This window comes from Nicrophorus vespilloides, unplaced genomic scaffold (genome assembly GCF_001412225.1).
Source record: "Nicrophorus vespilloides isolate i.1.1-1 unplaced genomic scaffold, Nicve_v1.0, whole genome shotgun sequence".
NCBI lineage: Eukaryota > Metazoa > Arthropoda > Insecta > Coleoptera > Silphidae > Nicrophorus > Nicrophorus vespilloides.
In genome coordinates, this window is record NW_017100088.1 from 1,544,028 (window position 1) to 1,568,147 (window position 24,120).

At 31.8% G+C, this 24,120-nt stretch overlaps 2 protein-coding genes across 2 annotated transcripts; both read right to left on the reverse strand.

Moving 5' to 3' along the window:
* Positions 1-734: 734 nt before the first annotated feature.
* On the reverse strand, positions 735-1,343 carry LOC108567375 (GATA zinc finger domain-containing protein 10-like; the record flags this gene model as incomplete). The annotated part of the gene is made up of 1 exon (XM_017927790.1): positions 735-1,343. A coding segment is annotated over one exon (609 nt), but the record flags the coding sequence as incomplete, so codon positions are not given.
* A 3,427-nt stretch (positions 1,344-4,770) lies between these two features.
* Positions 4,771-22,233, reverse strand: LOC108567451 (synaptic vesicular amine transporter). Its single transcript, XM_017927939.1, has 11 exons — positions 21,902-22,233; positions 14,647-14,796; positions 7,798-7,983; positions 7,585-7,732; positions 7,108-7,166; positions 6,777-7,043; positions 6,612-6,713; positions 6,233-6,459; positions 5,984-6,167; positions 5,034-5,167; positions 4,771-4,905 (listed from the first exon to the last, which is right to left on the reverse strand). The coding sequence occupies exons 2-11, from the start codon at positions 14,780-14,782 to the stop codon at positions 4,837-4,839; spliced, it is 1,512 nt and encodes a 503-aa protein (XP_017783428.1). The 5' UTR covers positions 14,783-14,796; positions 21,902-22,233; the 3' UTR covers positions 4,771-4,836.
* Positions 22,234-24,120: the final 1,887 nt, after the last annotated feature.

Below are 24,120 nucleotides of genomic sequence, written 5' to 3' on the forward strand. Positions count from 1 at the left end.
TGTTAAAATGAATGTAGTTAAAATTAAAAATATATTTTTTTTCTTTTAAAACACATTACAATTTATTAAATTTCAGCAACATTTTCAATGCAAAAAATATTTTGGTAAAGTCAGGAAATTTTAATTTAGATCGCGTATTAAATGAATTATAGTGATTTATATTACAAAAACTGATCAATTTTCATATGTATAATTTTTCTTTTTGTTACAACATAAAGAAAAGTAACCTATACAAAAGTGATGAGTATTGCTTGAATGTTGGTTTATACTCACTTGGTGTTTCCAATTGCAAAACAAATCATTTTTGTATACATATAAAGATTACATTAAAGTACCAACAAGTATTTAGGTATGTTTCATGTCTCTCTATAATTGAAATAGTGACATAAGAAGAATAAAGTAAATTGAAACCAATTAAATATGTTGTATTTGTGATCGTTAAAATGTAAGTTATTTTAATTTTGTTATTATGTAACTGTAATTATATGTATTTCTGGAATTTTTTTCTCACATCACAAATTTATGTAAAAGAATATGAATTAATTCGTAAAATTAACTTATTGGTTTTAATTTATTTTTTGATGTTAATTTAATAATCAAAGACAATTTCCTGTTTTCTTATGTAAGAGTTGTTGTGGTATAGATTGAATGTAATAGTTTTTATTTTCTAAGTATTTATTAATTAACACGAAACATGGATTACAAACTAAGGAAAGGAAATTGTGGCAATGTGCTTAGCCGGAGAATTGGAACGCGTATCCGTTACCAAAGCTGTACGCCTTCCCAGGCTCATCGTTGTACTCAGGTTCTTTGCTCTCCTCGACCGAGTTTGAAGCACTCGTCTCCTGCACGTATTTGGGCTGTGTGTACTTTGGTTGCTGTTCCGGATATCTTGGCTGTGGCGAATACTTGGGCTGCTGTTGCTGCTCGATGTAAACGGGCCTAGGTGGTGGTGCGTGCTGTTGCTTCGTGTACAAAGGAATCCTGAAGTGGTCGGAATGCTGCTGTTGCTGAGCGTAATGGGGCACCCTATGTTCAGGTTGTTGGTACTGCTGCTGCTGTTGTTGTTGCTGCTGTTGCTGGATAGCTTGATGCTGCGGAGATTCTTTGGGAACGTGCTGTCCCTCTAAAATCCTGAAACCCTCTTTTCCTGCTGTGTACTTAACAGATATGGTTTTTCCATGCGGATCGACGTAGCTGTAGCCACCGTTCCTGGAACCATCCGGAGCTATGGCCTCGCTATGCGCCAAACCATTTTCAGCGGCGAATGCGAACTTGAAGCCTCCGTCGTGGTTCTGCGACTGCTGGTGGCTTAAAATCCTCGGAGGCGGTTTGCTGTACAGAGGTTGCTTGTACTCTGGCTCCTCGTAACCGCAGAGAGAAACAGTGACTAGAGACAAGTTGACGAGGATGGTGATCAGCTGGAACAGTTTTGAAATTATTGATTGATCTCGAAGCTTGAAAAGAGAATACGCACTGTTTTCGGTACCATGGCGATGCGTGAGCTGAAGAAAGTTATCGTTGAGGTATCTATCACCAAACGAACATTGTCACCAAATTGGACCACGATCGTTGACGACTCTATGCTTTATATACACGGAAAAGTCGAATGAGCGATATTTAGGGTCGAACACGCTATTTCTAGCCGTTCGTTTTCAGAGAAAGTCTTCGGTAATTGCGCACCGTCGCACATGCACTTACTTATATAAGGCTTTACGAATAAAGTCGCGATTTCGGTTTTTGCCCATTTTTTACTTTCATATGCGGCGGTGGCGGCGACTCCGCTTGCCTCGATTCAGAATTCCGCGCCTTTAATTACAATCGGATCGATTCATTACGCAATTATCACGCCGATAAACTTTTCCATTTATTTGATATTAACGTAAATTTATCTCATTGACTACGATTTCTTTGCTCTCTAATAGCTAACATTCTCTACGAAATCGCAGAAATTAATTTCGACAAACTTTTTAAACCAGACTTGAATTAAAAATACATTAAATACAATCACCTAGAAGTGAACGTTTTCTTGTGTTCTTACTTATTACTAGGTTACCCTTTCCTAAAAAAGCAGTAGAAAGAAAGTAACATAATTTGTTGCAACCAAATTGCATTATTTGTTATTAATGGTGCAGCCACACTATGCGTGACATGAAACATAAATGTTTATCAGTTAAACCAACTTGTGGCTGCAATTTCATGTCATAAAATTAAATGATAACTAATACTGTTGAACTGATAGAAATGTCTCTTGTTATGTCAACTGTAGATGCAACATTACTTAAGATTTCAGAAAAGGTAAATATACAATTAAATCAAATATAATAATGTTTATTATAAAAGTATTTATTTCGGCACGATAATTATTTCAACATTAAGAAAAGTCATTTTGATAGTTTGAATTACTTAACAATAAATGTATCCAAGTTTTTGTGTAATTCCCATGAGTACTATAGCTTCCTTATGATTTAATTAGATCATAATGTGTAAAAAAAAATGAAAGATTTGTTTAAGTCGATTTATATTATATTAAAGGTAATGTAAGTTTAGAACAGGAATTAACTGTTAGATTGAATGATGAAAAGATTTTATATAAAATCTAAACTAATTCTGTTAGATTCAATAATTTCACATATAAATTATATATAGAAAATGTTATTTATCTTTATTGTATCAATAATATTGTATGCTAAATTTGTGTAAAATGTATTACTTAATGTAGGATATGAAGCTAATTTAATGGAGGAAATTGCATTTGCAATGCGTACAACGTAATTGCAATCATTGACGGCAGAGAAATTCCTTTGAAATTAATTGGCGGAAAATAAGCGCGTGAGTCTGGTGAATGAACAGGAATTTTCTTTATTTTGTATGAAAAAAAAAGCAGCAATTGAACAAGTCATTAACCGTTTAATAAGCAATCGAGTTGTTAAATTGATAACATTAAAAATAAATAAATTAAGTTAGTTAAGGTCGAATTATTTCCACTTAGTTTAATAAAGTAAAAACAAGGAGTTTTATTTTTTCATATTGTTTCTATAGAAACAAAAACATTACAGAATAAGCAGATAGTTTTAGTTGCTATGGAGATTCGTACAGTTGTAGGAGATTAATACAGTTAATGGTGACTTTGTTATCTACCTATTAACTTTTGGTTTTTAAGTATAAATTTACAATTAATCGATTTTTAATTAATAATTTTTATTTTTTTGGAGAAATATTTGTAGGATAAATGAGGGATGGTAAGGATGAAAAATAAAAACAATTGTATTGATATTTTTTTTTGTTCCATTTATTAGCATCACAAATTTCGACAGAGACTATAAACACTTCGATACTTGCATAGTGTTTCCTTTTAAAATACATAAACATTGAGAGAATCATGAAATCTTAACCCGCTAAAGATATAAATAGACACATTACATAGGATTACAATCTAAGACTAATTAGTGAACTAGGCACGCGTTAAACCTATTAAAGCCGTCTTCAAAGTGACTTTCGAAAGAAGCACAATTCGCATTACGCGTTGCATTTTCAACTAACGATAAATATCGACTAATTCAGCTGCAAATCTAATGTGCGTTCCAATACAATTTATTACACTACAACATTATTAATATATTTGTTTTCCTTGTAATCCTTCTCCTCAAAATCGGCGGCTTCACAAACACCAACAAGACAATTAATTAATCCAATGTTTAAATAAGTATATACGTTAGTGTTTTTTTTTTGTTTTTGAAAAAAAACGTTGTTGTTCGGACCCTTACCAGCTTTAGAAACGAAAGAACGTGTTTCGGTTCACAAATATTTTCCTTTTCCAGGTTCTTTATTTCTCATGATTACAATGATGATTATTGTCTAGTCACAATAATCTTCACTCGCGCGAGCACAGGCTCCCATGAAGTTCGCATAAACTCAAATATATATTATATTTTACATATTATGTGGATACTTTCTCATACACTTATGTAACTGAACAAAAAAACAACGACAACACGACATCTCTTAAGCATTTTCTTTAACTAAGGTCCCCATTGAGGTGTTTTTTTTTGTAGATTATAATCTTAAGTTATTTTTGTTAATTATATATTTATTTATATGTTAGCCTTAACCATGCATTTCTTTTGATTGGCTCAGCAATTCTCTTAAGATTTTTTTTTCTTCCGCTTTCAGTTATCAGCCGTTATTATTAAGAAATATGTATATAGTAGACACAGATAGAACCACACGCATTATAATCGATTATATAGACTTATTGAATAACATATTACATCAGATTGCTGGTATATAACTAATGAAAATTACCGGTTTCAGGATGGAAGCGCTTCTTTTATTTCATTATTTTCTTGAATTTGATTCCGCGAGTCCTGAAAGTGGCGGAGGATCCTTATTGCCGCGTCTCCTTACTTTTCAAGGAAAGGATTAAGTGCAGCCATTCACAATAATCCATGACGCGGACTCCGCAAAAAATTTAAATTTTCGATACAAATGCCTTCTAAATGCAACTTCCAACCATCTTTCCGTCGTCCGCACTAACGAGACAAATAATCTAAATCTAAACTTATCGACTACATATTAACTTAGATTAACAAGATGCTCATGGAACAAGTACATTTAGATTTTGCAACGTTCATAAATATATTTTTTTTTATCGACTAGAAAATATATCTTCATATATGCATATATTTTTTTTGTTTGTTAATACGTTTACTCTAAATCTAACACAGTATATTTTATATTATATATTCTCCTATTATATATTTTGTTATATATTATATATATTTTTTTTGGTTTGTCATAATAATACTTAGTTCATAAATTTTGTTACATATTTGCTTATTCGTCTTCCTCTTCGTTCTGGTAGGTGACGTAACGGACTGAAGACTTCTCGCCGGTTACGAGTGACTAAAACAGTTAATTTTTTTTTAGTGTACGAAATTATTATTTATTTTGACTCAATAACATTCATTTTTCAAGTAAGAGATTGGAGACAATTCTTCATTTATTTCTTGTAATTTTTTTAATTTACTGACCTTCTTTTCTTCTTTGGTTGGTGGACTTCTCAAACAAAATAGCAGAGGAGCGTAGAGGAAATTGAGGATCGCAATACCGAAAAGCATCCATTCGAATCCAATGGTGTTCACAAGAGTTCCGCTCATGGCCGGCCCTGATTAAACAAAAATATTGGCTTTGGGTGAGATACAAACCTAAATCAACATTAAATACAATATTCAAACAACGTATTCGTATTCGATCAAGTATAAAAAAAATAAAAAAATAGTCTGCGAAACCTCGCAGATTAATTTTGTGGTGCCTTTTACATGCAAATAAATAATTTTTCAATGAAGATTTACTCTTTTTATTTGTAAAGTAAATTATAAATATGTAATGTGAAGTATAAATGTTAACTTGTTTAATTTAAATTATTATTGGCATTTTGATGATCCGACATATAAAATTAGAGGCTTTGTTGCATCGTTGTTTAATGAATCCTTTCAAATATGAGTAAGTTGAAGGTCTCGGAATGCGAGTTTCCTTATTTCGACTTAACGAATCTGGGTTGTTTCAGAATTCTGCGACACGGCCGTTATTCGGCGCCAGTTTTTGTATCAAGAACAAATGGAAAGTAGGAAACGCTAGTGAAATGAACTCAGAACGTTGAATTGATTTGAATATATGTAGGCTATGCCCGGAACAATTGGACAAATGAAGAAACAAAACGCTCGAATGGCAACGAACACGCGTTGCGTAACGCATGTTTCCTCGTTTCGCGAATTCCACGATCGGCGGCGTGGTCAGGGCATATCCTCCTCCTTCTTAAAGGAAGCAAGGAAAGTCCTAATTACGAGAATTCCACAGTCTGTGACGAGGTCAGAACGTATCCTCCACCTCCTCAACGGAAGTGAGATAGAAATGGAAAGTTTTCGTTTTGCTAATTTCAGTATTTCCGACGGTAAGCAAGAAGGGGGTAATTGGAACTTACCTATAGCAAATCCTAAACAGAAGGCAATGTCACCGATGGCGTAGACGCTTCCGTAGACGGCAGAATGTCTGATGTCCACAAGGAAGCCCAATTCTGGCATCATGGAACTGTCCACCATACCGATAGCAAATCCTAAACCGGCGTTCGGAATGATTAAGTCGTTGATGCTCTTAGCCATTGGTATCTGGAAACAAATTATTGTTTGTAAGTATCGACGTTTAGAGTTTTTCCTCGCTTCTTTGGTATTACGCAAATCAAGCTGACTCCGATGATGACGAGACCAAGGAGAGCAGCCAACCAACGTCCCATCCTGTGGCCCAACGGACCGAACAGGTTGGTTCCGATCAGGTAGGAAATGCTGGCCGGAAGGAAGGTAGCACCTTGCTTCCAACGCTCGGCGTCCATGGTGTCAATCATCCAGATGGGCAGAGATGGTTCCAGCATCGCGATACCCATGTTTGCAAAAGTTATAGCGCCTGAACATCAAAATCAAAAAAATGTGATAGTGAAAGTTATTATATTCAATTATATCAAAATGAGTGAGCTGCGTCATATAAGTTGAAGGTTGATATTCTTTAGATTTTAAAATTAAAATGTTGAACGTCGAAATATAGGTTTATTGACTTACCAGCAGCAACGAGGATGTAAGGATCTGTGACCAAAGCTTTCAGAGATGGTGGATCTGATTCTTGTCTGACGATCGTCGGCTGCAGCATGAGAAGTTGCAACACTGAAAAAGACAAAAGTACATCAGCAAAGGTAACAAACTTGTAAATGCTTTTGCTATTTTTACATCCATCGCCTAAAGCAAGTGCAGAGAGTATTAGAAAAGGTGCAGATTTTCCAACGAATTCGTACATGAGGCCGCCGAATGGTGGACCGATGAGTACACCTAAAGCGAGGCCACCCAGAGCGATTCCCATCGCGTTTCCTCTCTCCTTATCGTCGGGATACCTTTCAGCCAACATTCCCATTCCTGAAACGCTCGAGCAGGACGACCCTATACCTTGAAGAGCTCTCGCAATGAACAGCACGCTGTAGCTGCGACCCCATGCGAATACTGAAAACATTCAACATTAATAAATTATTTATCAGTCAACATGAACTATATGGCTATGACTTACTGAGCGTCGACAAGAACATAATTATGAAACCAACGAACATGGGAATACTGTAGCCAATTCTGCAAAAGCAAAAAAAAAAATGAAAAACAGAAGACGCTTTGTGAGTGGGAGTATGCTAAAACTATCCGCATACTTTATTGACAACTTGTTGCGTGCTTGGAGCTCATCCAAATCTCCAGCGGTTTTCTTAATTCACCGACCAAATGGCAACTTGTTGAGCTCCATCTATTCATTTACTCCCTGTTTTTTTGCTCTCTATTCAGCAATATCTTTCAGAAATATTCCGAAAAAATACATGATTATTGGATACTTTCATTAACTGAAAACTAATAGAATTTTCTCTTTAAATAATGGACATAATTTGTTAAAGTAACAATCTGATTAGTTTAGAGGAATATCTTCTATATGTTTACAAAATTGATATAAGTTTCATATAGAAAGTTTTCTTTAATATTATTGTTTCAAATAAAAACTTACTTATGAGTTAGAGGGCCCACGAAGGGATTGGCCAATAACTGCACAAAAGCCTTCGAGGCTAACATCATCCCCACGGCAACGGTCTCTTCAACTAAGTCCTTGTGACGGGTATTCTTTCTCTCCAGTTCCAAAGCAGTTTCATTTATTGCTGCGAAAACAAAAATAAGATAGTTGTTACAGTTTTGTAAAAGTCAGATATAAGATGGTACTCACTGATGGCCTCAACCGGAGACACGGTCGTTCCGTTAGTATCGTCGAGGTTGTTGTTGTCCGCCACGTATCCTCTGCACGGAGGAAGAGTTGTTGTAGTAGTAGTTGTTGGTGGTGCGATGTGCGCACGGTAGTCAATTGGTGCATCCGGATGATTGATGTCGTATAAGAATTCCGGTATTATTGGAACTGCAATCAATCATTAAAAGTTGACTTACGTTAAGATAAAAATGAAACAAAATAGTTGATGTGCGATGAAACAGATAATAAATTAATTTAAATTAATTAGGATGCAATTTTCCATCGTAACGAAAATATTGCGAGCGGATAATTAAAAAGGCGTCATCGATTTCAATCAAGATCACGCTCAACTCTTTTTCCTTTCTTTCTGTAAAGCTCGCTCCTGTTTAATATTTATCGGCGTTCTTGTAATTAAAAGGTGATTAAAGTGTACGAGTTATCAGGGATTTGATATATGGAAGTGGATTAAGTGCAGTGCGATTAGTGAAAGATGATTAGTGTCGTAGTTGTGTTTAGGGGACACGAGTGAACGAGCACAGATTGTTCCTGCAGGGCAATTAGTCGCGTTTGGGAATGAGATTGATTTCAAAACTGATTAAACGCGAAGGAGGCGGAGGACTTCCGGCGCCAAATTGCACCTCCACTAAACCTCCTTCCAGCATCTAGCCTTAACACCCCGAGGGCGGCAGATCCATCCAACACCCTCCAACACACAAAATGTGGCCAGATGCATCAACAGACCTCCCCGCAAGTTTCCGTAAACTAGTTTTTCGAATTTGGGTCAATGTCGTCGTCGTCGTAATCGGTGTCCCTTGGCACTGGTAATTAAACGCCGCTAATACAAGCTGCAAACAAATTTTGATCGCTTGCGCAATTAATAAGTTTCTTACTTCCTAAACGCGTTTAACGATCGATTAACTGCGACTACGTATTTGCGATGTTTGCGATCATCAATCATACGCGATAGTTTGTTGATGTCACACTGTTCCCCATAAATATTGAAGCGTCCTTGATAATGCAGGAGGATAGAGCTGTTAGAAGCCTATCTCAGTGTAAAGTACGTAGAAGCTTTTAGTTGGAAGTAAAGATAAGTCACTCGAATGTTGAAGAGAGCTGCAGAAGGGTTGATTACGAATCTTACATAATGACTTTACATAAGTATTCCTATCAAGTAATTACTACATTATATAAATATCACCTATAAACATATCAATTTTTAAGAAATCCACCTCTTGTTATTGAATTGAACTGCAGAAATAGAAACAGACTTTTCAATTATAAATCAATCACTGAATTATTGATAATACTCTAATATTTTCTTCATCTGATGTAAATATAATTATTTCAAATACGAAAACTTAATGTTTAATTACGTAATGATTTTGATATTACTTTATTAATAATGTTTACTCAAGTTTTAAAGAAGAATTTGTTTTTTAGCAAATCAAAAAATGTAGATAACTTTATATTATGAATTGATAAAAAAAAATGAGATTTGAAATAGTAGAATGATATTTTTTTTAGTGTAATCAGTTGTGCTAATGATAATGAAATGAATTTTTGGTTCCAAAAAGTTAAATTGTTGATAACTTTGATAGTATAATGGGTTGGTCAGCGAAGCGTGCATATGAAACTGTCATAACTTGACTTTGCGACAATGGATGTCCTCCTCATCCTCCGTATGTACATCAGTACGGGGGATAAGAAGGACGGTTTCGAGCAAGTCGAGCGTGCATTGAGAACAATGGGTTGCAAATTAGGCGTACAATGGGGAATCCCCCAGCGACTTCCAACGAGAACAGCCACAATTATATCAGCGCACTGTTAATTATCCGGTGCTTCTTCCCCGTCGGCCACCAACTTATCAATCGCAGCCTCCCCTTCGCTTCTCTTTGCTTTAATGAAAGTGGCCGAAGATAAATCTGGTCTCTGGAGAAGTGAAAGAGAGAGAGAGGGAACATCTCTTCCCAGCTGTTCCACATGTATGAGATCGGAGCATTCGTTTAGCGAAGCGAACCTCCCCATTACTTTGATAGCCACCTGAATAATGAAACTGTATGTATTAAACATTAAACATCGGACTACTACAACTGCCTCCTCTGGTTGGAGTTCTGATAAGGAGTTACGTTTGGAAATTCATTACCAGAAGGAATAACAAACGCGTCCGCCTTTCAGCTCTGATTGCCATCCATCATCATCACTTGTTGATCCCGACTGGGTCACCTTTAATGCCCCCCTTCTTGACGTGGCGGAACGATTTAATTTTTTTTTGCTACCTCTCTCTTCCTCCACTTCAGCTCTACCCACCGCCATAGCCACCATCCACCCTGCAGTGCGCTCACTAAAGGTTTCTGATGGAAATTTTTTAGTGCGAAATATAATTTTATATGGCACTTTATTCCGCACACAGTAAATTGTGCCATTATGCTTTTCACTTCCTTGGCCACTCTTCCGTCGACTCCTTTTTTTCGTCTTCTTTCTCTCTGTCGCATTTTTTTCTTACTTCTTTCGTTCTCCTCTTCCAACCGCGACCCCATTTTCACCGTTTCCCTCTGTGCAAATACAAAGGCTAAGCCCATCAAGAACGATTTCAGCACTGCGCAATCTAAGATTGATAAAGAACGCAATTTAATACTAATTCTGAATCGAGGAAAAGGAAGCTACTTTCAATTTACATAATATGCACTTACACCTGTAGTAAGCACTAGAGATCTATACTTAAGTGCATTATTGTTAAGCCAATCTTATTGATTTCTATACAACTGTAATTAAGAACTGTAATTATAGAATTATATGCAAGTAAATAATTATTTTTATACTATAGATTATATAATATTACATAATTATTTTCAATGTTCATTGTGAGTAAATCGAAGCATAAAAGTTATATTATGAAACACCCAACCTGTTATATAATATATATGTCAGGTTTACCAACCACTATCGGTTTTCATTGATGATGCTGAATCTAAATGACAGCTAACTTGACAATTGTGATCATTATGCAAATCATGTCAAAAATGAATGCCTCAAATCACGCATACTGTGGATGCAACATTAGTTGAAAATTAAGACAAATATTACAAAAAAAACAAATTCTGTTTTTTACTAAATATAAATTAAATAAAAATTAAATTATCAAATTATATTTTTTTTTTCATTGGCCGAAACATGAAATATCGCCATTTTTTTACCAAGTTTCAAATTATGGAAGTGTAAGTTCGCAGAACAAATATTTTTTCCGTGTAAAATTTTATTAAAAAAAAAATTTGGTTTTTGATAGAACGAGTATGATTTAAGCGAATATTTTACAAGAATTCCACAATTCGGAATTTGTCTACATAAAAGTCTCTCCCATTATTGAAATACTGAACAGATTTTCTGATGATATTGATTGAAGTTTTACAATTAACGAAAAATAATGTAGATTGAGGTCAATTATAAATATTTTATTAATTATTATTGGGTTTTAATTATAATTTTAGAAATAGTTATTTTATGTAGTCTTGACTTTGAATTAAATTAGTAGTAGTCCCTAAAAGTTGGATCTTTAAGTATTTAATAATGGTTTAGATTTTTATTTTTGATATGTATTTAATAGTTTGCTTTATAATGTCTATAATTTAATCTTATGTTTTTTTTTATAATATTTGATTTATGCTTTAGAATCTGAAAGTATTCGAATCAATGACAATTAATTAAAATATCAGATTTGTATCATTTTTAGTATATTTGGACTCATTTTAGATATTTATCTTTCATAATCCATATATATCTTAAAAAAGTACACACATATTACAAACGTTCTTATACTTTCATCAATATTTAATCAATAAAAATGTTTATTAAATATAAAGACGAGTTAATGAACTAAATAAAAAGAGATAATAAAGAATATGTGCTTCGATATGCTGATGAAGCGTATAAAGTTTAATTCTTAGGGAGGAGGATATACAAACAAAGCATGTATTTGCTGATAAAGAATACGCTTTATCTACGAATTCAGGTCCCGTTTCAGCCCCCCTCACCAATTATAGGGCGTCGGGTTGGATGAGTATAATTGTTATTAGCTTTTTCCTTGTTTGTTCGGAGCTTACCTCCCTTGATGTCGTGTGTTTGTGTGTATTTGCGGAATGTGGACGACCTCGCGGTTTTGAAAATCAAAGGACCTTTTATGCACCGCTTGCTCCGCACATCATCCACACGTGACGCGATCCATCCAATTCCCCCCTCGAAGGCTTATATTTAAACCGCATTATTTTTTCCAACCAAATAATCACAATCAATAGGGCTTTAGGAGGCCACCAATAGCGGATAGATTTTTCGGTAATATCACACAAACCCTCTCATATTTAACCTTCGAAAGGGTTATATTTAAAAATGTTTAATAAGAAAAAAATGCACATAAAAAAATATGGACTTTGCTGAAATGTTCTTTGTTCTTTGGTGTGTCAGGCGCAGCGTTGTGGGATGAGGTTGAAGGTCATCCCGATTCCTCTGAGTAGTCGGACAAGTTTAATTAGCGACTCGCTTATAAAAGCTGCTTCCAATTAATTAATACTTTTGGCGAAGCGTGTTAAGTCCTGCCATCTCAAATTGCAGGAAGGAAGGAAAGAGAGATGGAGAGAACAATGGGCTATGGAGGAAGGGGTGAAGGGTGAGGGATGGAAATGAATAGAAATCAATTACTTATTGTTACTTCATTTGGAGCAAGAAGTAGCGGAATCTAAGCTGATTTGGGAATTTCGCTTCTTCTCCCTGAACATTGATCTCCTCTTCGCATTTAAATTATATCAATCGCGGATTTCTTTGGAAAGTTTAATTTCGGTCTCTTTCGGGAATACAGCTTATGTAGTTCATTTAAAATGAATCGAAATATTCATTCAACATGCGACGTTTCTATTTGACAATTGACAACTGACTTATTAATAAAAAACGTACATTATCCTCATCTTAAGAAAATTTTGTTTGGAAAACAAAGTTTTCAAAAAGCTATTATAATATTAATATTGTCATTTATAGGATTATGTATGCATTGACCAAATGGATACGTTCTGAATTCTGTGTTGTTGTTGTTGCTTGATCCTGATCTCATCTCGAACGGAAAGTTTGGAAAGACTTGGATGGATATTTCGCTTCTTCTGGCTGATTGCTTGTCCCCGAAGCGTTGCATTAAACATGAAAGAAAGGGTCGGGCGGAGGGTTGGATCGGCTTTTAGAGCGCAGCCAGCCGAAAACCCGAATAAACCACCGAAAAACCGTAAAGCCGCAACCTCGCACAGCCGATCAAATTCTTCTAATTATTTAATCACGTATTCCGTTATTCTCTCCTAATTTTCATTTTTTTTTTTTTGTTTAAAATGATGGCGAAATTCAAGCCAACCAAATTAATGAATGATAAATTCAACGCATATTTGACATTATTTTTCTTTTAATCCTTATATTCTTATAATCCTTTCTTGTATCCTTATATAAAATCAACAGTTTGTCATAAGTGTCAATTTGACATTTATGTAATTTAGATTATGTCATTTTGCCATTTATGTCATTTTTTTATATCACTTTGTCATAAATTCGCATGAAATATGTTATAAAAGTCTATTTCATGTAATTGTCAAGAACTTGAAAAGTTTTACCATTAAACAAATTACTTAGCAAATATTAAGAATTGATTCTATTATAATTACTTGTGTGTGCAATATAGACAAGTATTTCGAATCCACGAATTGAAATATGGCCTTACTGAAACATCAACTAATACTTGTCAAGTACATAAACAATTATTTGGAAAGTACAACAAATTACTTCTACAATAATTTCTTCTGTATACAGTATAAACAAATGTTTTGATTACATGAAATTAAATGCTGAAATTGTATGTACTTGCCAAGTTATTAAACAAGTTACTTGGTAAGTATAAAGAAAATTACTTGTTTATACAAGTATGTTGATACTAAATCAATGTCTTATTTAATCTTCACATATTACTTCTTAAGTATTGAGACACATTATTTGGCATATTATATTATGTCATTTTGACATATACGTCAATTTGTCATTTATGTCATTTTTTTTATATCAATTTGTCATCTTTATTAATTTGTCATAAATTTGCATGAAATATGTTATAAAAGTCGATTTCATGTAATTGTCAAGAAGTTGAAAAGTTTTACTATTAAACAAATTACTTAGCAAGTATTAAGAATTGATTTTATAATAATTACTTGTGTGTGCAATATAGACAATTATGTTGATTCCACGAATTGAAATATAGTCTTACTGAAACATCAAGTAATACTTGTCAAGTACATAAATAATTATTTGGAAAGTACAACAAATTACTTCTACAATACTTTTTTCCGTGAATAGTATAAACAATTTTTTTGATTATATGAAATTAAATGCTGAAATTGTATGTACTTGTCAAGTTTTAAATAAGTTACTTGGTAAGTATAAAGAAAATTACTTGTTTATACCAGTACTTTCATTCTAAATCAATGTCTTACTTAATCTTCACATATTACTTCTCTGAGACAAATTATTTGGCAAGTATAATTCTATAATAAAAATATTTTGATTCTACGAAATAAAACACGGTCTACCCATGTAAATCTATGAATAAGTGAAGACGGGGATAAAAAAAAAATAGGGCGACAGGTTAAGCTCATAGTTTGTCCACCCCTGCACCATACTAAAAAGTTATTATTATGGCCCATCGTAATATCGCAGTGTGTGTGTTTTTTTTTATTTAATTCAATTTTACCAAGTTTTATTAGGGTGGTGTGAGACTATATATATATTTTTTATTGCAAATGGAGTTCGTGCACTTACCTACTGTGGTGAGTAGCATGTTGTCCAGTAGCAAAGCTATTGCTACAATGACAAGAACCAAACGGCGAGACTCGCGGCATTCTTGGATCCAGCCGCCCAGCCGCGTCCCCGCCACCCACTCGTTCACCGCAGTCATCTTAGTACTTCTTTCTGAAAATAAAAAGATATAAAATTGTTACAAGAATTTTTATATTGAATTCACATTAAAAAAACAACAAGAGTGTATATAACTTAAAGAAATGAAGTATTATACTGCACTTGCATTATTTTATCAAATTTATAAAGGTTACTAATGTCAAGTTGTGGTTAAGAAGGAAGATGGATTAGGAACGAATGCATATTGTTCACTTCTGAAATAAATAAAATATGAACTATGACAAGTATTGCTGTGACAAGTAGAATGTTAAATGAAGACAAATGATTCAGACTCCAAGAATAGCTTAAATGAAAATATGTAAAATTTATGAAATACAAAGGTTTATTAATATTTATTTCAGGATGTAATATGTCCTCTGCAGTTGTAATTATTTCATATTTTATTTTTTGTATTTTTGAAATAATTTCATTAAAAATTGTATTTTTTTATATATTTTACTTAACATAATAATGATTTGATAGAAAGAAGAAAAAAAAAACATGTTTGAATTAAGTTTTGGAAATGGTACATACGTAGAATAATATTATAAATATTTAACGCTTCCAAATGTTATTTCAAGAGATTTACGTTTTGGGCGGATTGGAATCGCAAATTGTATTCAATTCAGACACCTTTTCTGCCGAAATTTCGAACGGAAAGTCCTCTTCCCGCCAATTTGCATAAAACCCTATTTGCATAGGCAACAATAATAATTATGAATTCGCAAAATCACATTCAAATTAATTTTGTCCTTCCACATAGGTTTTAGAAAATTATTTCGTTTGAATCAAAAGTATTCAAATTTACAGCAATTATTTATTTATTTGCAAATATTTATTGGCCCATTTCAATACTTTTAATGTCTGAAAATGTCTAACAAATTATTATAGTTTGAATATTTTTTTTTCAAATTAAATGAAATAGTAAACTGATAATTTCAATTTAAACTTTATGTTAACTTTGATGAAATGAAACATTGAAAAAGCCTGTAATATAATGTTTTAAATTATAAATAATTTTTATTAACTTATGTTTACTATATAAACATTTTTTCATTATTTAATCTCCTATTCCATTATTATGTAGTGTTCGTCAATAATGATGACAACATTGAAACATACCATATGAATTAATGATAAATTCAAAGAACATTTAACCTTATTTCTCTTGACAAATTTATAATCAGTAAGTTGTGTCATAGTTCATCACATAAACCAGTATGTCATTTAAGTAATGTCAATTTGACATTTACGAATATTGTGTCAATTTGATTAAAGATTTTACTGAAATTTAAGTGAACATTGTTTATTGATCATAATAAATCACTGTGTAGATTCAAAATTAAGTTTAATATTAAAAAAAATAAAATTTTACTGAAATTTTCTTCAATATGTATTGATTATCTATGAATTTAAATATATGTTTTTTTATGTTTTTACAATATTCTTGAATAAGAAAAATCAATATGCAATATCAATTACAACCCCATTTTTTTTCATTCTTCCTTTGTTATTGAGGCCTAGGGTTGTGCACAATGGACACACACACACACATAATTCTGCACCATTGGTTCCATACGCAGTTTATCTTAGCATCGATTTTCCTCTCTTACTCGTTGTTGGCGCGGTTTTGCCTGTCGATCATATATTTTTCTCCCGACGAAAGGAAAAGCCGGTGCACATGGAGAAAGCAGTGAAGAGAAGCGAACAGTGAAAATAAGTCCGGAAAAAAGAACGAAAAGAAGAAGAAGAAGGAAATAGAAAACCCAATTTTGCTGTTGTAAATATATCGGTACTTTGTTTCGGACAGATTTTACTACTAGAACGTAAAAATGCGCGAACGACAAATGTCTTCAGTGTTATTAAGGATTCATCTGCTGCGGGTGAGAAGTCGTTTGAGGGTTGAGAGAGGGAGGCAGGACGAAAGAGATTCTTTAATTTCCTGCCGTCAAGTGCACGAAAACTCCGCGCCGCCCCCGACCGTATAAAACCATATGCAAAAAAAAAATATATATACGCGGAGTCGAGACAAATCAAAAGCCGTGCACCTCTTCCATCTCGAATCTGGATTACGTGGATCGATGGATTTGTTCTTAGATTTCTCTTTCTCTTCTCGCACTTCCCGATAATTAAATAAAGTTCGCTCGGTAATTGGGCGCATGAGAGACGTGAGCAAATATATATCATCATGGATGGGGTAGTTCGGCTTCTCTCCACCTCCATTCGTCGCCCTTATTTTATTCGCATTATTGAATTTGGGACCCTTTAGTGTCTGCAATGACACAGATGCTCCCTAAATTAGCGAGAAACTGAATCAGCAGCAACATCGGATCCATTCAGAACTTCTCGATCTGCATCATCCCATCCCATCCTATTCCATCCCTTTCTCACTCTATCTGCCTAATTTAACTATCGGATATCAGAGTATCCAATGAGATTACCGATCTAATGAAGCCGTCGTCGGAGCTACAGATTTGTTGCGACTACCATATGATGTAGTCGAGGAGAAATAAACTTTCGCCCTTTAACGTAATCATCAAATTACACATTCAAAGTTCAAATGATGTGTTTTAAACCGACTTTGGATTACTAACCAAGAAATTATTCAAAATAACATGAATAACTAAGTAAATTCCGTAAAATTATATTTAACTATACGATAATAAAATACGATAATATTTACGATAAAAACAGATTTTTACATATGATATGAACCGAAAAAGCCAAAGGTCAAAAGGAAGACGACAAAAGCGTGCAGTAAAACAACAATATCAAATTATGACCACAAGAGATTATATATTAAACTTTACTTAAAGACAAGCACGACATTCATTCTAGTGCTTTAAGTTCGGGGAGTTTTTGATACATTTTAAAAATTCTTAAAGTTACTTACAACTGTGTAGGGTTTGTACTTACAAACAATTTGGTGATATGGGTATTTCCATATTCACTATAGTGCCTTAGCGTACTAACACCTAGGTAGGGTTGGGATTCTAACAAAACATACAAATTCTTGTACATTCTATTAAAACATTATTCAATTAGTTCAGATTAATTTAATGAATAGATATTTATTAGTTACCAACTAAACAAAGCTGTAACTATATAAAAATGACATACAAAAAATAAGTTCAATCAAATATTTTGTAAAAGACAGAAATTTAACAAAATTATAGAAAGATCTAGTAAGATTTAATTTATTGAAAAGATCAGTTAATTGATCGTAGTTTTATAAACGTGTTTTATATAATGATGTGAAAAATAGGCAAATAATTAATATTTAAAAATCGAATTATAATAAAATTTCCTGCAAAATTTGTTATCTCTAGATAGACAGTAATTCGAAGGTTATAGAAACTAATGGATTTTTAACATATTTCAGATTTTCTATAAAATGTGTATAAATGAAATAAATTTCTTTTAAACTTGTTTCATATTCAAAATGAAATGAAACTCTTAAATAAAAAAAAACAATTTCATTATAAATATTAATAATTAATTGAAAATATTTTTAGTAATTGTTATGAATTCGTATGTATATTTTTTGTTTTGTTTATTTCATGAAAATATTTGAGTCTTCATTGTTTTTTTTAAGAAATGAAATGTTAAAAAAAAGAAGTAAAAAACGTAAGAGAAACAAAGCACTAAGAAAATTGTGGGACGTCGAAATGAAAACACACCCGAGGGAATTTATAGATTAATTGGTATCTTTCCAGATTTGAAATCCTTTCTTTGGGGAAATTACTATATTCTTTGAGACAAACACTGATTCATGCGATTCAACAACAATTGCAAACTAGTTTATTACAATTATTTTACATTTTTCTATAGTAATTTTAGAGTAATACTTATGTTCAAAAACTATGTTTTGAACAATTTTCAAACAGCATTTAGGAACGATTTATGTTTGATAATCAAATCCACATCGACCACAATATTTCTAAATAAAACCATAAATAAGGAATTATATAATTGCGTTTGAAACAATTGAATAGATTATATAAATGTACATAAATAACAAGAAACTACGTCAATAACGTTCAGTTGAAACCGTCGATATGCTTTTAACTTATTACGTGACAAATCTAAAGATTGAAACAGCACAAACCATACAAATTGATTTGAATTGCATATTAAAATAGAACGAAATTATAAATGTTTAATATGAAAACAGAGTAATTATTATTACTATTAAACAAACATGAACTCTCAAAATAATCAAAATTATTATGAAATATTGGATTTTGATTGGAATATTGTATAAAACATGATATTTTATATAGTAATTAGGTAAAGTGTAGAATTGCTAGTCAAACTATCAAATAATATAAAATTTCTATCAATATTCTAGGTATTTCATGAAATTCCTAGATATTTAAGAAAATAATAATTATAAATTACTTATAAAAACAATATACATATTAAATTTAAATCTAACTTTTGAATGTGCAAAAAGTAAAAAAAATGTGTGAGCTTAAAATGATCGAAGTTGAAAAGAAAAACTTGATATTGAATGTGATCGAAGTGCATTTAGTTCTTCATCGTTTTTTTTTTATATATGCGGTTGTCGTTTTTCCAGTTTGAAAATTGAGATTGGAGCTGCTGGGTTGCACGATGAAAGAGTAATTGTGTATATAGTTGGAAGTTCTCGTGCACTTTCCGCCCTCCCAATATCGCCACACTTTAGCAGCTCACTTACTGGAGGAGAGGCGCTCTAATTACCGACATAACTGAATTATAATGCTACTCAGTCGCGCCCTCGATTGCAGGGGCGCTTCGCTAAAAGGCCGAACCTGTTACTACTAATACTACTTCAATTCCCATACCATTCCATCCTCCCGACAAACCAGGAACGAAAGAAATGAAAAAATAAATTGGAACGAAAGGAAGCACGAGAAGGCACTAAATGAAAAGAAAAAGGAGAACATTCACGTTGAAAGCATGAAAGAAAAATCATCAATTTATTACGCTACAATGAAAAGTGTTAATTACCAATAAATGTATTATCAATATATTTAGTTAATTATCTGAAAATTATAATTTAACAGAATATTCAAAGATGTTTAATCATTGATAGTTATTTGATAATTTATTGGTCGTAATTTGGACTAAAATCATTGATTTTTTGGTAAAATTTAGAGATAGTTTTTAACACTTCGTTACTCGCGCGGAGTCCGTGGGTACAAACCAAACATAACTTTGAAAACTGAACATATGTACCTTCCTCTTACTGACTGGCAATTTGTAAAAGAAGTAATTATTAACGTTATATTTAACGGAGTTTCTTAGACGCCACGCGAGTAACGATGCTACGAGAGGTCACGCGAGTAACGCGTTAAGAAGTTAATATATTTGAACGAATCTATTGAATTAACGATCTGTTAAATAAAATGTAATGCTTAATTTACATTGCTGTATTTTCCAAAATGTATGAGGACATTCAAGAATCCTCAGTATATATAGACAATATATATTTAAAACTATTTATAAACAAAAAAATAATATGTTACTTAACGGTTTGTCAATGAATGTTAATTTTTGTAATGTTCTTGTTCTTTTATAAATAAAATGTACAAATATGGTTCAAAGTAACGGTTCGTTAATTTGAATCTCAATATGGCTAGTATTTAATTGGGAAAATTCGAAGATGTTTTAACTAATGTAAGGAAGTTAAATTTTATTTTAATGCTGTGGTTTCTAAAATTTAGTACAATTTATATCAATCAGTGAAAAATTAACATTTCCTTTAACAGTTAAGTTAAACATTATAGAAACAATCAATAATTTTAGTTAACAATTAATTTAACATTGACTCTAAATGTACAGTTCCCCGTTTCTCAAACTTCTAATTGTATTGAAGAATTATTTGTAATATATTATTAATATCTTAATAAAATCTATATTAAATTAACGAACTGTTAAATTCACATATATTTTGCTTTCCAAAATGTGGATATTTGAAGAAGTATACTTATATAATTATTATATAAATTATTATGTAAAATTAATATGCACTTTATTAATTACTTTACCGAGTAAATAGTATTATATAATTGATTGTCTGAAGAAAATTAAAGTAAAAAAAAATGTTGGTTTCCGTTCGTAAAGTTAAACATTTCTTTCTTAGATGAAACAAGGCCAAGATGAAAAGGAGCGAAATGAAAAGAAAATACAATCTGCCATATTATTAAATCCTTCGCTGCTCATTATGTGACGCTTTTTCGTCTCCTTGCGCTTTCCTTACTTCAATTCGAAAAAAGTTAATTAAAAAGAAAATTGAGAGTGTAATTATGTTAGGACTAAGCTTTATTACGAAATTCGAATGAATTGAGAATGAAAGATTATTAAAGATGCACTTTTAGTAAGTAGTAACAAGGTTTAGTTATTTTTTCTATATATTCTTTTTTTACATATTATTTTTATAGCTTATAAACGAAACATTAAATAAACAAGTGGTTTTATTAGTTAATATTATTTTAATAAAGTATATTTGAATTATAAGATACAAAAAAAGTTCATTTTTGAGCAATTGTTTTATTGGAAAGTGAACTATATTTCCGTATATTCAGTTTTATTTTCATTTGTTCATTTTTTTCTTCTTTTTTGTATACACAATTTGTTTTCATTGAAACGCATTAACCTACATATTTGTGATATAATCATAAATATAAAAGAATATAAAATTTAGTTAAATAATTATATAGATAAATGTGTTTTAACAAATTATATGAGTATACATAATATAAAATTGGTGGATGCGCCGGGTTTTCACACAATTATAAATATATGAACAAATTCAATTCATTGCTTTAAATTCTTTGGTAATCAAATATATATATGGTTATGAATGTATTGCAAAATACAAATGTAGAAAAATAATATTAATGGGGACAATACATACATTTAGTCATTGAATTTATGTTAACTTGTTGGTTAAAAGTTAACAAAGCCCAAGAAATTGAAGACTTACATTGATAGTGAATTATATATAATTTATCTTTATGCTTTAAAGTTTACTCAATGTAAGAAATTGAGTAACATATTAAAGTTGTTGAAGTATTCAATTGTTGAAAATGTATTGTAGATTTGTTATGTAATATAATAAAATAGTGTATCGTACCGTTGGAGCGATTGTTGCTGTAGTTCGCAGTAGTATATGGTGTTGGATTATGGTTGTTGGTTGTACTGGTAGTTGTTGTTGGATGATGAAGAGGAGAGATGTGATGTACTTAGTTGCGGGTGAACAGGTGGCGCGGCTCTGGCGCTAGTCCATGGCCGGAGGGAAGGAAGGCGCGCTGCCGCCTCGACGTGCGCGTCGCCACTGAGATCGAGGAGGACAAGAGCCTACGCCGATACCGCCTGCCACCAACGCCGTCCACCTAGCTTCTTCTCTCTCCGGATCCTCACTAGGCGAGTCCTCGCGATTGCGCCCCCACACCGCTGACGGTAGTCCTTCGAAAAAAAGGATCGCTATGTAGGTGGTATCTATACCCTCTGCTTCTGCATGGTACACGCAAGACCACGACGAAGAGGAAGATACCCATCCGCGCCATCGCATCGCAACTCACCGCCTCTTACTTCCTGCACTCTCCTCTCCAACCAATCCATCAGACAATTTACAATTCCCGCTAGTCTTTTCCAATGATCAATTATATTAAGTACTTCATAATTTTTGGAACTAATTTCAGTTCCTAATAGTTTTTTATTTATTTTATAATATTCATGACTAGTCTTTTTCAATTATAAATTATTTAAAATTCTTCATAATTTTTGGTAAAATGATATAAGAATGTTGAAGAAATATTAGAAACCTGTATACTTCTCTACCATTTAATTATTTTAAATACTACAACAATAATAGCATTATTTAGAGATTTTGGACAGATTATATAAGAATTTTGAGAAAATATGATATTTAAAACCTTAGTTTCATTCAATGATCAAATTAGTTTAAATGATAATGTTATTTTTTTCATATTCTTTAAATAATTATATAATTGGAAAAATTATGTTAGAATGTGGATAAAATTTGATTTGTAAATATTCCGCTTTCTGCACTCTCCTCTCCAAGTAACGCATCCAATTTAGATATGTTTGTTTTATTATAGAATTATTTAAAATTATTTTAACATTTTATAATTTTGAAAGATTATATAAAAGTATGGAAAAAATATAATGTTTAAAAAAGCGTGTACATTCCTTTACAACCAAGTGATTTAATTAAAATTCTTATAAGTTTTTATTTAATATTCAATTATTGTTAATACTTAATAATTTTGGAACATTTTTTTTTGAAGAAGAATAAAATGTGAACTTAAAAACCTTTACACACGTCTCTCAATGAGGGCATCCAAATTTACCGTGATTTATGTTTACCGGTAGTAAAACCCGGTTTACCGGTAATTTATTTAATTGAAAATTTTTAGTGCAAATCTCGATTAACTATTAAGTTTCAAGAAAAAAATAATATATTAATAAAAGAAAAGGAAATATATACATTTTAACTTAAAACACTTTTTTTAAATATTCAGATCCAATTCTTACTGAGAATTTATTAATGTGCACACAGTAATCAAATTTTCATTATTTCAACGACAGATTTTGACAATAATTTTAGTAAAAGCAATTTAATTGAACTGAAATAAATTATAAATATTTTATTGATGAATATTCCTAAATTCTAAAGAATTCTGCACAAATTATGTAAAAATTGGACAATATCCGAAAATTTTATGCGTCGATTAATTTAGAGAATATGAATAACTTCAATTTTTGTTATAATTTGTAAAACATCTTCATGTACAACAGGACTTTCAATTTCGAATTAATACAAAAAATATCGAAATTACCGGTATTTCTTATAAAAATTTACCGGTAATCATATTGCTAATGCTAATTCTGTTAACTGTTTACCGCAATAATATCATCAATTCCTATTAGATTTTTGTATTAAGATAATTATTTTAAATTTTTCATAATAATGATAAGAGATAGAATATGGAGGATATATGATATGGAGAGCCTCCGTTTATTTCATTTTCTTTTCTAACTAATACATCAATTTCAATTTTAATTATAAGTATTTTATGATATATTTTAAACAGATCATAGTAAAAATCATAGAGAATTTTTATAGAGAATATGTAGCACATTTTGCAATAAAAATAAGACCCTCATATGTTAAATCCAATATAAATTAGTTTCATAAATTAATATATTACTTAATATATCTTAAAGATTTAATAATGATGATAATACTTTTCAGATATTTAGTGTTGAATCATCTTTTACACTCTTTTTTCTTTCTTTCATCCAATTTTTAATTTCTTATTTTTTTAA

Bases quoted from the DNA above. Each gene is read 5' to 3' on its own strand.
- LOC108567451 (XM_017927939.1), bottom strand. From the start codon at position 14,782: ATGACTGCGGTGAACGAGTGGGTGGCGGGGACGCGGCTGGGCGGCTGG. The intron at 6,714-6,776 runs GTAAAAATAGCA...TGTCTTTTTCAG, and splicing joins ACTTGCTTTAGGCGATGGAT to TGTTGCAACTTCTCATGCTG. The intron at 6,168-6,232 runs GTAATACCAAAG...ATTTGTTTCCAG, and splicing joins TCGGAGTCAGCTTGATTTGC to ATACCAATGGCTAAGAGCAT.